General features: G+C 38.1%; 1 protein-coding gene across 4 annotated transcripts in view; it reads right to left on the reverse strand.

Annotated features, from left to right (window-relative positions):
• Positions 1-17,407, reverse strand: part of LOC119693674 (transcription factor Sp9) — a 68,494-nt gene that overhangs the window by 29,012 nt on the left and 22,075 nt on the right. Inside the window, exon 1 of one of the 4 annotated variants that reach the window (XM_038117743.2) lies at positions 1,269-1,506. The exons of 2 other annotated variants lie outside the window; for them this stretch is intronic. In XM_038117743.2, coding sequence (XP_037973671.1) covers positions 1,269-1,346 — 78 coding nt within the window. In that variant the 5' untranslated portion in view covers positions 1,347-1,506. Of the gene's footprint in view, positions 1-1,268; positions 1,507-17,407 lie in introns of those variants that run through there. One more of the 4 variants, XM_038117745.2, reaches the window with a different exon arrangement.

Raw genomic sequence — 17,407 nt, forward strand, 5'->3', positions numbered from 1 at the left:
TGTTGCTGGAACCTGAAAAAATCAAGATAGGTGTGTTACTGAAAATACTCCTTTTCCCTAAACGATCGCGGTTTGAACTACTCTTTTCAGCTAATATTGATTGAAATATTAAATTTATACACTTTTCATCCATATTAAATAGGTTTTTTATGTTTCTTTTTAAAATTTACGATAGAGGTACTGAAATAGAAAAATATAATGTAAACTGACAATACTTAGACACGTTTAGATCGTTTGCTAGTTTAAATATCTAGAAATTATAGAACACGTGTATAACAAAAGTATTGTTATTAATGCACAGGATAAAGTGATATGTAAGTATTTCATACTAAAGTAGTAAACTAACCGTAACAGTATTCCAGGGACAATATAATCATGCATGACACGTTTAAATAGTAATTGTGACAAGTTTAAAAAAGAAAGAAAGGTATTATTTATTGGAATTATTCTACGCGATTTGTAAAATGCATAAGTAGGTATTATAACAGTAGTTTTTTGTATTTAAATATATATTAGATTATTAAAATTACATATACCTTCGTCTTTAATCAAATCTTTTTAGCGAGGGTAATTTCTATCAATAAAGCATTAGCTGCATAAGTTATCGAATTACAAACTAGCATTCTCCTCAGAAACCGTAAGAATTGACAACAAAGCAAGCACAACTACGCCGCCGCCGCATTGTGCTGGGCCCGGGTAGTGTTTGTGCGTACTTATGCATTACATAATCACACCAATTATAACTTATTTTTTCCCATTTATTCCTTTGTCGAAAGCCGAGGTGTTGTGTGCTGTTGTGAGGCTATTGTTACCTCATTTTCGAGTTCGTCTTTTGTTTGGGCAGAGAAATGTCGTGCCCCATTTTTTTTGGTTGAACTAATGACACCCTTAATTTTGGAGTATTTAGACGTTTAACGATTTCACGGGTTTTACTATTCGTAACAGTTTGTTTTTTAAATAAAAATTTATTTTATTTAAGTATTTATAAAATTTTATATTTATATGTAAGTATTTTTAGCGAAAATGTTTATTGTGAACTTTTTAAAAGGCTTTTGATGATTTTACAATGTTGTTATTTTAGTAATATTGATTAACATGTTCGTAGCAATTTCAGGGTTTAAAATATTTTATTTAAAATTAGGTACGGGTAAAGCGATTGCCTATTTTTATATAGGTAATAACATTTTTAATCCTTGCATAAAATATGAACAATCCTAAATATCACTTAGCTTAGAGCATCACACACTGAAACTTTCACACACAATTACCTCGTTGAAATAGCAATTGTTGGCATTATGGGGAGCGGGGTGTTGCCCCGCGCCCTGCTGGTAGTACGCACAGTTCATCTTCACATCCAACCGACAAACAAACGACACTCGCGCCCGAAATTCTAATTTGAAAATCGAATGTTTTCCAACAATTATCAACGAATCGATGCGGCGAACGAATCTCGCCGACTAATTGTAGGGTTGCCGGCGAGGTGTGCGGTGCGTCTCGCTCGCGCGGCGCGCCGTCTCGCTCTGGCCGCGTGCTCGAGGAGGATTGTTTGTTTACGCGCACTGGGCGGCGCGAGCAGGGCGGCCGCGAGGGCGGGACGCACATAGTCACACGCAAAACTTGTATTAAAATATGTGTGAAATTTTATTATGATTGGCATTTACATGATCATATGGCAGTTGCTGTCGAAAAAATAAAATAAAAATCAAATTTGATGCATGGGTCCTCAGAACTTTCTTTTCCGGCACCCCGTAGATGTCTAATGTATGGAAAAAAGATTCGTAGTAAAAAAAACTACGTCTAATATTTTTTAGTTTAATTTGGGTAAATAACTATATTTTTAAGTCATAATGTATAAAATGCCATGTAATTAAAATTAAATAACGTTAAAATAGTATTTATCAAGCGCCTAAATACAACAAAAAAAGCACTAGTAATTAAAGCGCTACGCACGTGCTACGGCGTAGCCTCGTAGCCCGTAAGCTGCTACGACTAATTAATTTACCAAAAAAAAACATTACCTTCGTGTGATTAAATCTAAAGTGTACTTTTTCACATCCAATAGCAATAAATGTTTCCGGTTCATAATAAAGAACCCGAACAACTGGTCTAATCATACCTAAAAAAATCGTTCTTTTTTACGACCCCCAATCTTTGCGGGGGCGGATACGGGTCATATGACAGGATATACTTTCCTTTACTCTATTGATGGTTTGTGAGACTGCGTCACGTGATACTATAACAGATGTAGCTATTGATTCTTGTTACAGTTTCTTTAGCTAGATTCAGAGATTTAATTCCAAAATGTATTCAACTTTGACCCATGCAAAATGGCCTTTGCACCCCACCACATATGCCATATAGCTTTTCTATTATGTCTTTTGTGCCGCTACAATGCTATAATTTGGTGAACAAAGGTACAAAGGTAAAACAGCGAGCAGTAAGGCCACCTACCGCGCCGAGTGCGCTGGGCGGTGGGCTCGGCCTGTGAGATGAATTACTGTGTCATTGTGTTCACTGTTGCCAGCCTTTGATTGGTGACTGTGGACTGTGTGACCTATATTGACTTTATTTCCTTTATTAAAAAGCGTCGTTGGATACATAGTTGTTGCTGTTGCTTTTGTTAAAGGATATAGGTTACTTATAAATGGAAATCGTCATCGTCGCTTTGCTAAATATTAAACCAAGAAATTTCAGGGATTATGTATAGGTACATATTACTTAAAATTTATGTCACCATCCGATCTCAAAAGTGCATCCACAGACCACTATTCCTTACAGTCACTTACGCATCACAAGGGAAAACAATCAAACACGCTTGCCGATTAATTTCTGTTTATATTCTTACATATGGCTTTTGATAAATCCGATATATGTTACGTAGAATAATAATAAAACATATACATTATGTAAGTATAACAACAATACACCGAATCGGACACTCCCAACAGAAAGCAGCGTGCGCCCTGAAAAGTCGCCGCGCTGATCACAATTATTAGTGCGCACGCGCAGCCCCCGCCGCTCTAATCACTGTGATTTGCGCACTCGTTCTACAGGGTGTTGCGAAAGTATACTAAGCCGAAAGGGGGTGACTCTGGGTGTCATTGTTAACAACTTCTGTTTTAGGAGTTATGGAAATTCGTGTTTTTTTTTCATCTCTATAGTAAAATGCCTCATGACCATCATAATTTCTACAAATTTTTTGTTGCGAATTTTCAAAACTTTTGGAACAAAAGTGGTTTAATATTGGCCCACTGAGTAACCTCCCTTGGCTTAGTATACAACTTTTGCAACACCCTGTATATGCGCGCGCGCCTGTTTGTTATCCATAGTGACATCTCAAACTTTGACACTAATGGCCCTTTTGTCTAGCCCAGTTGTTACATACTAAATAATAGTAGGAACGAAGTTTATGTTCTGATTGTTTTTTTTTCTATTTTCTCTCTAGCTATGAGTGTTTTTTAATTTTCATGCTGGGTGGTGTGATGGAAGAGATAGTGTTATAGGATTTTAATGTATACTTGTAAAAGTGACTTGACTTGCCTGCGTGAATTTAATGTGAATATATTATTCCTAGAATGTACTAATAATATAGACCTGGTACTAACATTATAATAAATACGTCTGAATAATCTCACCTCAGATGTATTCGTAAAAAAAGTTACAATAAAGAAACTAAATCCAGTTAGCGAAATGCCATTCTGTACACAACGTTTAAAAAATCCAGTTACACTGGTACGAAATCCTTTGTTGCGTGTGTTTGTTATCAGCGGAGTACGGCAAGGGGCAAGGGGTAGAGTTGCAATCCAACACTCACTTCCGCTGCACACCGTACTTTACTACTACACACCACGCGGCTTAGTACACCGGGGGTTAGACACTTAGCTGTATTAAATTAACAATATTGTAAGTAATAAATAGTCGCCTCACCCTACTTCTGATACAAAAAGTGGAGCTTAACTGATCTTTTGCTGAACATGATTTAGGTTCATTCATAATAATTATGTACTAAATGTACACTCACGGGCAATGAAAAGGTTCCACTAAGAAAAGATTCAAATTACTCTTAAACGGAAAAAGCTAGAGTAATGACGCCTTCTGCAACATTGAAATACATTTAACAGAGAATCAGGATATTACCGACTACAAACGGTAATATTTTGTTAAAATCTTACACTAAATGTTTGAAAAAATGGGGCCGTAGGTATACCTATAATAAATTGCATGCATGTTAATAGGTGCAAGTGAGCAAGCAGTAATAATCAGTATTTGTCAAGAATTGCGCTGATGAACTAAGTACTCCACTACAAATAATCTTCAATAAGTCTCTCAAATCCGGACAATTCCCAAAGCTATGGAAAACTGCTCACATTATTCCAATACACAAATCTGGTAGCAAGGCTAACTGTGATCACTATAGACCCATAAGCATACTATCATGTTTGGCAAAATTATTTGAATCAATAGTCTATAGCTCTTTGTATGCACAATTAATGCCCTACATATCAGATAAACAACATGGCTTTGTCAAAGGTCGTTCAACTATAAGTAATTTGCTGGTGTACAAGAACTTTCTCTGCAACGCTTTTGCGACGGGTGGCCAGGTCGATAGCATCTACACCGACTTCAGCAAGGCTTTTGATAAGGTAAACCATGCTCTCTTGTGCAGAAAGATCGCAGCTCATGGGGTAAAGGGTAGTTTATACCGCTGGGTGCAATCATACCTTGAGTTGAGAACTCAGCTGGTTGCAGTTAGGGGTTTCACATCCTCTCCTATAGAGGTCACTTCTGGAATTCCCCAGGGATCACACTTGGGACCTCTATTTTTTATTCTTTTTATAAATGACCTTGCTGAAACCTTATCTAACCCATGCCTGCTCTATGCTGATGATCTGAAGGTCTACAAAGTCATTCAAGACGCAAGTGACTGTATTTTGCTACAAAAAGATCTTGATCTGATTGCGAATTGGTGCAGTAATAATTTGATGCAGCTCAATGTTTCTAAATGTTCAGTGATCTCGTTTACGAATAAGCATCATAAAATCCTTTATGATTACAGATTATCAGGTCGAACTCTAGGTCGTGAAACCACTATAAAGGATTTGGGTGTTTATTTCGATGAACGACTTTCATTTAAACCCCATTATCAAAATATAGTTAGCAAATCAAACAGAATATTGGGGTTCGTGCTTAGGTCTACCAAGGAATTTAAAAAACCTTATAGTTCGGTCTATTATAGCCTTGTCCGCAGTATTCTGGAATACGGTTGTATCATATGGTCTCCGTTTTACATTGTTCATAGCGATAGCATAGAGAGAGTACAAAGGAGATTTCTCAGGATATTGTCGTACAGGTGTAATCTTGGACGCACCCTATCTAACTATGACCAAAGGTTAAATAAATTTAACATTATGCGTTTGGATGTCCGCAGAAAACAATCTGACCTAATTCATTTATACAAAATCATACACAACATGATAGACTGTCCCGACTTGTTGTCCCTAATCAATTTTAATACCCGCAATAGATGTCGCAAATACCTACCTTTTACCCTGAGGGTGTACATTAACAACACTTCCTATTACAATCCAATAGTGAGAATGTGTAGAGTTTATAATGAAACCATACAATCATTTCCAGACATAGATATTTTTGACTGCCGTAGGTATAAATTCAAAGGATGCTTAACCAAAATCTTTCAAAATAGCACGCCATTATAAATTTAATTTTGTCAATTTGATTATTTATTTTTCAAAATTACTTTTAATTTAATAGAATAGAATAGAATATTGTCAGTATTATTACATTTTTAAATTTTATATCGATTAAAATTTTTAATTAAATTTTAATTGTATCGTAAGTTATAATTATTGAAATATGTTTGTAAATTATTATGTAAAATTGTTTGTACCTATTGAATGAAATTATGAACACTTGATAGATATTATGATAAATTAATTATGTAGCATGTTCCTTATATTAATATGATTATGTGTATGCATGCTTTGGAATGAAATCTAGATCTATGTTCTTCAATGCTTATATTCTTAATTTGTAATGATTTTATTCTGTTTTGTGTACCAAATAAATAAAATTAAAAGAAAATAAAATTAAATTAAATCAAATTGTGTACCCAAAATATGGCTTCCATTTTACACGTGTGTGCTTCCAATGATCTTTCAATAGTGTAAGAATGGGACAGTATAGTACATAGATTCTAAATAGATTTTCGTTAGATAGTATCTAAGTAATAAGGAACATAATTTAAATAGACTCTCTTGGATTTAGGGTGACTTGCAAATATAATAGAAGTAAAGTTTTTTAAAGTGACACGACGATAAAAAATATATCAAACTAGTCTAAGATTGTTCTGTTCATTTTAGTGTGCGAAGGCTTTAGCCCGATTAACACCATTCAAGTAGTTGATGCTCATTCATAGCGCCGATGAAAGGACATTTGACGACCGTTTCCTATGCAAAATCCCGTGTAATCCCCAAATAAAGGGACGACATATTTCCGCTCTACGAATATTGTGGGAAATGAGCGCAAGTGTCAGAGTACAATGGAACTTATCTACAGTTGTTCATTTGGATATTGAGATGTCGTAGAAATATTGAATGTTTACGCGCATAATAGGATTACGAGTGAAGTGTGAATTGTGTTCCGATATATTGAAATGTTTATTGTATGCACTTCAAGTTACACTCAAAACTTTATTGATATAAATCTATTAGTACTTCCGATTGTGACATGATCACCATCACCTGAATTTTATCTTTCGCATAGATTTTTTTCTTTACTCACTCAGAAGTGAAATTTTGAGTGCGATTTTGTACTCGCATATTCACGATAAATGTCTAAAATATAATGTTATTAAAAGCTTAAACGGTAATGGGGTGGTGAATGAAATGAGGTTGTAGAGTGTAAGTGCGACTAGCTCCAGCCTCGCGGCCGCCGCGCCGCAGCGCCGAACAACAAAATAAACCAGCGGACCCGTGTAATAATGGTGTTTCCACCCTGTAACAATAACTACATAATAGTCGAGAGCTTTTACGAGCTTTTGTGAGCTTGTCGAAGCTTCCATTCGCCCGCTTTTTTGCGATGCACTACGCATTTTATGGCTGACGAGATTTTATTGAATACTTATTTTGATGTTAAATTCTGAGGTGCTGCCATCCTCGATTTGGTGTTTGCGCAGTCGACGTGTAGTGTCGTAAAATATACTCCTGACAGCCTACGCCAAAAAGGTTGCTAAGATTCAGTATGTGGCATATTATGAATTGAATGAATGAATATGAATGTAATAACTTAATGGAAAAAAGTATAAAGTTCAGTTTTATGTGTAAACGGTAACATAATGTAATGTAAAACAGTCGTAATGGTGGAACGGGCGAGGTTGGTTTCTCACGAGGGCCCGCAGCGGTGCATCTACATGTTGTGCTCATCGGAACATTAATTGAAAACTAAGCATAACTGACGATAATCATCGCGTTTATAATCAAAATTTTATTTCATCGCATCGCATTCCATTATAAAAGATGTTAGTAGAGGTCGCGTCGACACTGAAATGGCTGCAGAGTACTGAAATGTAGAGAGATACTCGTGAGTTATGGTTTCTCCTCTTTGTAATTAAAGAAGTAAATTTTGGATAAATAAAGTTTTTTTATTATGGTACACCTATGTGTTTTTTACTTCAATATATACCAGATAATACAAGAGAGCGTGTTTAAAAAAAATATATATATGAGTGAACTGCAATTATTGCACTTACTGATTTGGACTCAATTTCGAATGGATGCATAGAATCTAATTTCCTAGTCTCCATTTAAAATATATCATATGTATACCTATCAGATCTCACTATAATACTTCCAAGTCTAGAAAAGCGCGGAGATTCTCCGTTGTTCAGATAAAATTAATGGCGGGCTATTAATGCGCGAAACACAGCGAGGAAGACTTCATTAATTTCCCGCCGCGCCCGGCCCGCGCCCTGCCCGCGATGGCCCACAGATACCAACTATTCATTATTACTGTATGAAACGTTTCACCTCCTCCACTGCTCCTATCTACGGGGAAATTGAAAGTTTATTCTCGTAGAATGAATATCTGAACCTACCAGCCGTTAACGTTTCAACGTGATACTGATCGCAACGCTTCGAAAATGCTCTGTTAAATCAAAAACCGCGTGTATTTTTAAACATGCCAATAAATCCATCAGTTAAGTATGATGTATTTGGATGCTTACGAGATTGCGAAAAAAACAAAAAACGAACAGGGAAATATGGGATAAGAGTTTAAAGGCACTCGCGAATGAAACCCGGTGAAGTGGACATGCGAGTAGTTACACGCGGGCGCGGGCGGGGGCGGCGCGGGGAGGGGGGTCCTGCTTGATAGCCACAATAAATCAAGATACTATCTGCGGGCGGGCATTACGGCAAGCCGATACCAAAGGGTAAGTCGCCGGCCATCGCCAGACACGGGGCCCGCGCCTTCACAACAAAACACCCAAGTAAAACCGCTTAAAGTGAAAAATGAGCACACTCAGGAATTCCTCAAAAACATTCATAGGCATAAATTAAAACAGACTTCTCTAAGAGCAATAATCAATGATACACGTTATAATTACACATTGAACCGTATAATTTTAAAGCCATTAATTCGGATGCAACTGAAGATCAAAACAACAAATCGTCGGAGGTATCACAAATCAAACGCAACGGCGGCGATGGGCCGGCTTCATAAATCAGAGGCGCGCTTAGGACTTCTTAGCTTTTCTAGATAGAGATTTATCCCGTAATAACATGGTGCTTTTCAGTAAATCAACCGCCGAATTATCCGGTAGAGCAGCCATGATTAATCGAGCGCTGCAGTCGGGCAGCGAGCGCTTAGCGCTGACGAGCGCTGGGCACCGGCGGCAGTAACCTAGCGCACCAGTAACACATATTATATTATGTCATTTTAAAATAAGTTCATTACTTTTACAGCACAATAAAACGCAAGCTGTTTATGTAGATGCCGCACTCGTAATATCGAAAGTTAAATCGAAATGTCGCCATTTTATCGCTCGGTGCTCAACTCGCTGTAACTGTTCACTTTAATTAACAACTATCTTTAATTTAGTTTACAAGCGGTGAAATGATATTTCATAAAAATAAATACATTTGTAGTGCGCCTAGGAAGTCTTTATTAAGATTGCAACGAGAAAGAGGCGGGTCGGCCACTTGTATGGGAATTTGAATAATCAGCGTATTACAAGTTAACATTATTACGTGCGATCAAATGAAACTGAGTTTCAACATATAATTACGGAGCGTTTGGTTTTGTAGAGCAATATTAATCCATTACGTAGGTCCGTCCAGACGCTATCTGTCGACACCTGAAGCCTGCTATTTTGCTATCACGCGCTGGCTGAAGCGGGATTGGATTACACGCGATTAGTATTTTTTCGATTACTTTGTACTCTCTACATATTCCTACTTACACAATTGAATAAAAAACATGATTTGCGCCGCAGGAGACTATATAGAGGAATTAATCGATATCGAAACCTATTTCAGCAGCTATTTATGTTGAATCTAACTACCATTCACATCCCGTTTCCTCTATTAACCTGAGTGCAAAATGAAATGATTAGCAACATAAGAAAGCGGCTCTCTAGCCGTGCCGGTATCTGCGGCGCAGACTGCGGGCCGCGAGGTTTGCATACTGCGTGCTCCGCTTCACCCATATTTCAGCAGTAATGATAGCGGCGAGCGTGATAATAATTGTTATTACTATGATAAACCCGATCCGCATCTGCTATTATTTTATAATTGAGGGGTTTTGTGTGAAACCCCGCAATTATAAGGAGAGCCCGGAGCGAGCCACATGCAACGCGCTGCCCGAGTTTTTGCCGCGCTCCCAAAATGATGATATATTCAAGGAAACGTGGAGAGCTACGGGATAAATCTTCGTGTGTTTCCTTTCTTTTCTCTAACTTGGTACAGTTTAATTACTCGTTGTGTTGCTATAATTAATGACGGAACGATTACCAACACGGATTTTAGATAAATTGAAGAAAATGTTAGAGATTCCACCTAGTTAGTAGTACAGAGTGTAGTATAGTTTCTATCTATGTCATAAATTGATAATAAAGTATAAATAATCGTTCATAACATTACTATGGCCATCGACACTGTAGAACTATTCACAACACATATAATTGTATTTACTTACCTTTATCATCCATGGATGAATTACTCGTACATTACTTACAATGTACGAGTAAATTAATCATAGAAAATTATCAAGATGGCGACGGCAAAAAATGAACTGTCGCGATGACTCGATTAACCCGAACATTAATCGGCCGAGAATCTAAAACATAATCCCTCCGGAGCTCTGAGAAAGGAGAATTCATTATTTATTATGAATATTAGTCAATTTTTATTTAGTCGAAAAAAGCGGCGAGCGATGTCGGGACGAGTGGCCCGGCTGCAATTAACTCGGCCTACCCTGTAATTATGGACAGTAAATTTCTGGACGCGTCCTGCGCCGGCCGCATTGTTCTATCTCGCCGGATTAGCTCATCGCCGACCGGCGACCAGACGACCAAGATTGCTTCTCGCAAGTAAATACGCCAACAAATAGTCAATTGGTAAACGCATCTGCCGTACTTACGAATTAATTACTCCAGTACGTGAGAACACCGTTTTTTAGCTCGAAGATTCTTTTATTTCAATGTTCGCTCATATCAAGATCAAAATCAACGATGAAAGGTGCTGCAATTAGCATTAATTTTATAGGTATCATTATTTCTAAACAAAGGTCCCCTCCGTTTTGAATGTTACCGTTAAAATGACGAAAAGCTTTTTGACTTTAAAGTAGACAAGAGGTCGAAGAAAAAAGTTTTAAAGAAAAGTTAATTACATTAGATGGCAATTGAGTTCACTATTTAAGTTTTTAGAGGGAGCCTTCCGATCTGATACTAAACTGAATAGACGATAACTACGTCGCTGTTTCAGTCAAGTTATTGTCACATTGACACCAACAAAAAAACGAGACAATGTAACAAGGTGATAGTTTATGAATTGAATGTAACTAACATCTAACAGCGATATGGATAACAGGAAATGGGTATCGATATTGGAGGTGTATACTTCGATCTCTGACCCGTATTCATTGACAATTAGTCCCGTGCGCTGCGACGTGTCGTGCGAGACACAATGGGCCCGGCCGTGACTCGGCGGAATGTGCATGAATGAACCTCTTCGCACACGTGTCGCCTGAGCTAGCATACTTTCAAACTAACTTTTTCCTGGATAGAATGAGTAGAAACGAAGACTCAACTTTGTAGTAAAAGTAGCATAGTTGCCCTGGTTACTCTGGTTAGTCTATATAATTTAAATGGTATAAATGCCTGATCTTGTTTTAAATTAGATAACTTTGCTCAGAGATAAGAATTCGATATAATGAAGAGAAGTTGAAAAGATGCTTGACTGCAAGTTTTCCGTTTCGCTAGTGATAATAGCGGAAGCTCTTATTGATTTCTACATAGTTAAGGACAATATCCATCCTAAAGACATGTGAATATGATAAACTTGATGTCAGTCACTGTTCATCAAAATTACGAGTAGGTATAGCTAGGTAGGTACTACATACGTTAAAGATCACACTGAATTTCTCGACTCTTTACTTCAGGATAAACTATTTGACTTCACCTGCATAAGGTTACCAGTCCGGGAACCATCATTTTTTATTTCGCTCGGCTGTTGACAAGTTACATTTCGTAATGGGCTGCGTCTAAGGATAAAAAAGCCGGAGATGGCCCGATGCGCATGCGCAGATCGACCTGCGACCCGCATCTGCATACAATGCCGTGCGTGGGCGCAGCGCATTCCGCACGCAGCCGCCCCGCTACGGACAAGTGCCACTATATCAAATGTGGACGTGGTTCTTATGGCTTTCAGGATCTGTAGATCTTATGGCTTTCAGCCACAAACCACAGTATCCTATTCTGAGAGGGGGCACGGGGCCGTGACGGTCCACTGGGCTGCGGAAGTGTGACAGTTGCCATCGACACTACAATAAGAAGAAGGGGGCAAAGTTCCTGTGCGTGGCTCTCTCGAGTGGAACCTTTGTACATATCTCCTTAATATCAGCTCAGCCAGCCTATAGCTCCCGAGTAAACTGGAGCAGCAAGCCGTGCAATAGCTGAGATAGGCGCTCTCATGGTCCAAGAACAGATATGTTCATCTCTGTTGTAGATGGACAAGCTAACAGAATATGTCCAATCGTCTCATCCACTTCTTTACACAAACCACAGTAACTTTCAGCGTGTTTTAAATGCTTTATCACGCAGCAGTGGTTCATCCCCATATCTCTCTCCACTAGCACATCACATATTGTGCAGTCGCTACACGCACGCAATCCACCTAAACCAGTTCGCGAAATCGTAAAGTTTATTTCAATCGGCAATTTTTGTTACATGTTGTAGTGCGGTGCGTTTGCCAGTGAGATTTATTGCAACAGTCTCAACGCTCTCCCTTCCCGCGTATTGGATGTAATGTCCCGTGGATTTGACTAAGTGACTTCGTGCGTAGCTTTTAAGCTCCGAAGATAAAGACTATTATGGGTTACGTGGTAACTGTATTTGAGGGATAAATGTAATGAATGAATAGTTGTTATGTTATGTTCTCTGGTCGCAGTGCCGTCGTCGAATGAACTAGTGATTTATGTGCGGCCACTGTCTGCTCTATTTACTGTAGATAGTGCGCGCGGCATTTGTGGTATAATTAACATTAACAATATGAGAACACGATTTGTCAAATGATTTGTCAATTGGTAAAGTTAGATATCTTCGGATATATAACTCATATCGCAGTGTACACTTTCAAGTTATATCAGTTAAATATTTTACTGCAAGTATTTAAATCTTCATGATTAAACTATTACAGACTTTTGAAAGAAAACAAAATGTACATTGATACTATACCCATTTTCAACTCACTATCATATCAGTGTCATCAGTAGTAAGTAAGTAAAACAAAACCCCAACTAACACCGCATAAATTTCAATCCTACTAAAAAACCACTCCAGCTCCCCCAAGCCAAGCGTAAGCACATAAAACCGCAACGCAAAAAATACGCATGTTGATTAAAGTCAATAAAATAATCGAATGAGCGAAAGAGCGTCGCGTTTTCCCAGTGATGTCACCTCATGGTCCCCCGGCCCCGCGCGGGGCTCCACGGCGCGAGGGCGCAGCCCCAGGGACCATTTATCAAATGATCATTTGATTTTCTTGTGTTTGATCACTGAACACATTACAATTTGCAACTGTGAAGTCGGCTGGAGCTGCTGTAGTTGTTTGGGGTTCTGTAGGTTTCACGGTTGGTGATGGGTTTGTTTTAGCTATTTCGTCCGTCCGTGATTATTCGTCCAGATAATTTTCAGTGATAACTACAAATTACATTGTTTGATCGTAAGGTAAGAAGATTGAATTTAAGAATATAAATTATAAAATTAACACACCTATTTTATTTATATATTAAATAATTCATTTTATAATGATATTACAATAACTTAAAATTATGCATAATTATAAGGTTTTTTTTAAGTGTGATAAAAAAACCCACATCAATATCCTTAGAGCTTACAGGAAAGCTTAGCAACCGAACCCCACTTGCGCGCACTTTGAACCACTGAACCTAATTTTCCAATGACAACTTCCGCGCACCCTCTCCCTCATCGGTTAGGATACGTCTTATAAAATACGATCTGTTTTGATTGTGGCCTGGGGCACAAATCAATTAGGGCCGTAGTGTGCGGCCCCCGCGCCCCCGCGGGCCCCCGCGGCCCCCCGCTGAGCCCCTGCGGCCCCGCGACACGCTCGCAGGCCGGTGGCGAGCTTTATGACACATCGAATAAACGAAAACGATTCATTAACATCCACTGACTTTATTACGAACAATCAAAAGCTTACTGATTTATGCGCTCGTAATAATATTGATTGTGTGGGAAATCGCAACGACGCGACGCCTGGCGAGGCGCAGGTCCATTGAGAAGCACTTGCACTTCATGTAAAGTACACAATTACTGAGCTAGTGATGTGTTTATCAACTTGTAAAAAATATAATGTCACACAAGGCATAATAAAGAAATAATTTTGAGGCAACAACCCATAACAACGGCTGAGGTAATCTACGGCCGTTTCATTAACCGTATCGATTTACTATTAATCTTCCGTCTAATATAAAATCTAATATATAAAATAATGACGTAATAGAGGCCGGCGGCGACAGGGTCGATTCCCACGATGTGGCGGACAATTTTTATGTTTTTATGAAGATGAAAACTAAATTAAGTTTCGGGTGATCCGACGCCGGCCCTGACCCGTTTCTTCGCAATATTTCTAGAGGCTATTACAAATACATTTATACTACCGCACAAAAAAGCTCTCGAGCAATTTTCGCCACATAATGAGGCCATTATGGGGAATTTTGTTTTACCAACATAATAACACCGCCTTTTATTCTGGCGCTGGATCTCTCAAAGGACTCGAGTCGTTTAAAGGACAAATCCTCCGCGCCTGATGAGGTTTTCCTGCGATATTGTTTTAACATGAAATTGGGTAATTATCCTAAACGACTAAGTGATTGGAGCTGATCCGTAGCCTTACTAAGTTGGCAAGTTGCCGGAGATTAATCGAAAAATTATACTCAAAACCATCTTCATTAGCAGCATAACATAAGCATAACACGTAATTGACGGATGCTGGGCAAGGAGGAAATGCACAGACAATGGCGGTGACGAGTAAAGTGGTGAATGAAAGCAAGTGGTTGCAGGCATGCGCGGGCGCAACCACCACGCTACTTTACAATCAATATAGCGAAGGAACAGTCAATTGATTAGAAAAAGATACAGATAATGTTCCTAAATAAAACCAATCCTTAAATTCCAATTTTCAATTCCGTATGTAGGTATTCAGGGGAAAGGCAGAGATAAAAGACTTAAGTGCAATAGTACATAATATTGATTTATACATGGTGGAATACGTGATTATGATGACGTATAAACAAAAAAAAATCTTCTGTTTAGATTATATTTTTAAAAAGTTGTGTGTTTGTCCCTGACCTGGCATGTCATGTGAAAGGTGAAACTATTATGAGAAATCCTTCTAACGAATTCCTCCATGCTATATATCCAGTAGTTACCATATGAGGGAACAGACAGCCAACTGACTACCTCCACAATACCTCCTTACGTACATATAGCTGTAGAAGTTTTAGATAGACCGGTCATACAAGTCCAGCACGCAGTTTGTTTGTTCCTAAGCACTGCGTATCCTGTGTAGCGGCGGTAATGGCGCTCTCGTGAGCCGCCCATTACCCGCAGCCCCCGACCTGCAGCCGGCAAGATCACGCTCCACATCTTGCAGACCTCTAGCTTAGCAGGGGTTACTCTAGTTTCACAAAAAACGAAAGAACGAAAGATGTCGTGCGATTGCGACGTGGTTAGCCCAAAAGGAGGGTTACTGTTTGCTGAAAAACTAGCGAACGAGAGCTATCGTGTAATCGGCACGTTAAAATTGTAGCTCGCGCAGCAGCGCTTCGAAACTTCGATTTTTGTTATAGCGGTCACCTAGCGCTGTGAAGTCGTTTTTCGTAAACTAGAGAGGCCTCTCGGGCTGACACACTCGTCCTAGCTTCGACAGACATAGAGCAGGGTGGAGCAGGCAGTTTCAATTCCCCTGAACTGTGAAACTAGGTATGTGTAGCCGCTACCACTATGATTGGTACTGAGCATCAGCAATATCTACATACAAGGGTGCACTCTCTATAAAATGAATACCGAATAAAATAATTGGTAGATACCAATATTTCTTCAGTAACGTCTACTTATATACCTCTAGAAATGCATACATACATATTATAATAGTTGTAAATGTAGGGAAAAAGTATGACTTATGAAAATGAATGGAAAAGGATACGTACTTACCGTAGGTACTTACATGGTTTAGTAATTAAATGAAATAGTCATGGAACGTAATTGAAAAGACAAACATAAAAGTATAATTTGACAGTTTATGGCTGCTCACTAACGTTACAACTTCATTTGTTTTAATTCTAATAATAAACATAGCGATTATTCATGTAGCTAGTGGTGTTTTATGCAAATTTATCATTATCAGTATAGCCAGAAGGATTTTTTTCTGGTATCCTAGATAACGTATTCAGACATTATACAGGTATCTACATTATATTATTTACATAACTTAATAAATTATTGAAAATGCGTAATTAAGTACCTATATTTAAAATAATAATTGCACTGTAAAAAACAGATGCTGCAAAATCTTGTAAAAGCAAAATGCCGATTAGTCAATAATCTCGTTAATTTATCATTACACTAATGCTTAGTATCCGTCTGCTATCTTTTATCTAACTATTGGGAATATGTATTTCCAAAAAACCTAAATAAAATTAAAATACTTTCTTTAAAAAGTTTGAAAAAAGAACTACAACAACAAGTTTGTAAATAACCATAAGTAGGGCAAAACACCCAGTAACTGACCATGTGCCAGTAACTGACCACCTTCCTCTTCAACTCCAATAAATAAGAAATATAGCCAAGCAGGGCCATCTAGTGAACATCCAGTCTATTTTGTGGTTCATTGAGAGCATTACTGATACAAAAGATTTTGCCAGCCGCCAACAGATGGATAGTGAGCGATCGAAAAAGTTCAGTTGGCGCGCGAAACGAGTAAATTGCAGTTGTGACTAACGTATTTGTTAAGGTAAGTGATTTTTTTGATCGTAAAATTTACCATGAAAAAAATTGAAATCATTGAAAGAAAAAATTATACCATATAGATTTAATTATAAAGATTACGTTTTTGATAAGATTCAGCTTGTTATTTCCCGTTTGATTGTTGTAAATGGGGTGGACAGTTACTGGACGACAAAACAGCGATTTTCCAATAACTGACCACCTATGTCGGTTATTGGGATTTTTGGTTGAAGCTGAATTTAGGCAAAATAAGAACGTAATATTAAAGCTCATATGTGCCATTTTCTTGTGTCAAAATATGAGCATTCTATCTTCACTCCTTCCATTTACTGACATAGGTGGTCAGTTATTGGGTAAATTGGTGGTCAGTTACTGGTATTATTATATATGATATATTTTTACAGCTTTCAGCGAGATGAAGAAGCGCCAAAATAGCAAAAAAAGTATAGAAAAGACAATTCCACTTGTCTGAGACAAACTAGGATCAACAAGACATTCCAAAATAATTCAGGGTGACATACAAGCACCTTTTAAAATAAAGAGAATTCAAACACAAAGTCCAAGTTTGTTCCAGATTCAGTATTAGCTGATGAGGAAGATAAAAATGCTAGTGGAGCATACTATCAGCCTAGGATAATGTGG

Source organism: Plutella xylostella, chromosome 10 (genome assembly GCF_932276165.1).
Source record: "Plutella xylostella chromosome 10, ilPluXylo3.1, whole genome shotgun sequence".
NCBI lineage: Eukaryota > Metazoa > Arthropoda > Insecta > Lepidoptera > Plutellidae > Plutella > Plutella xylostella.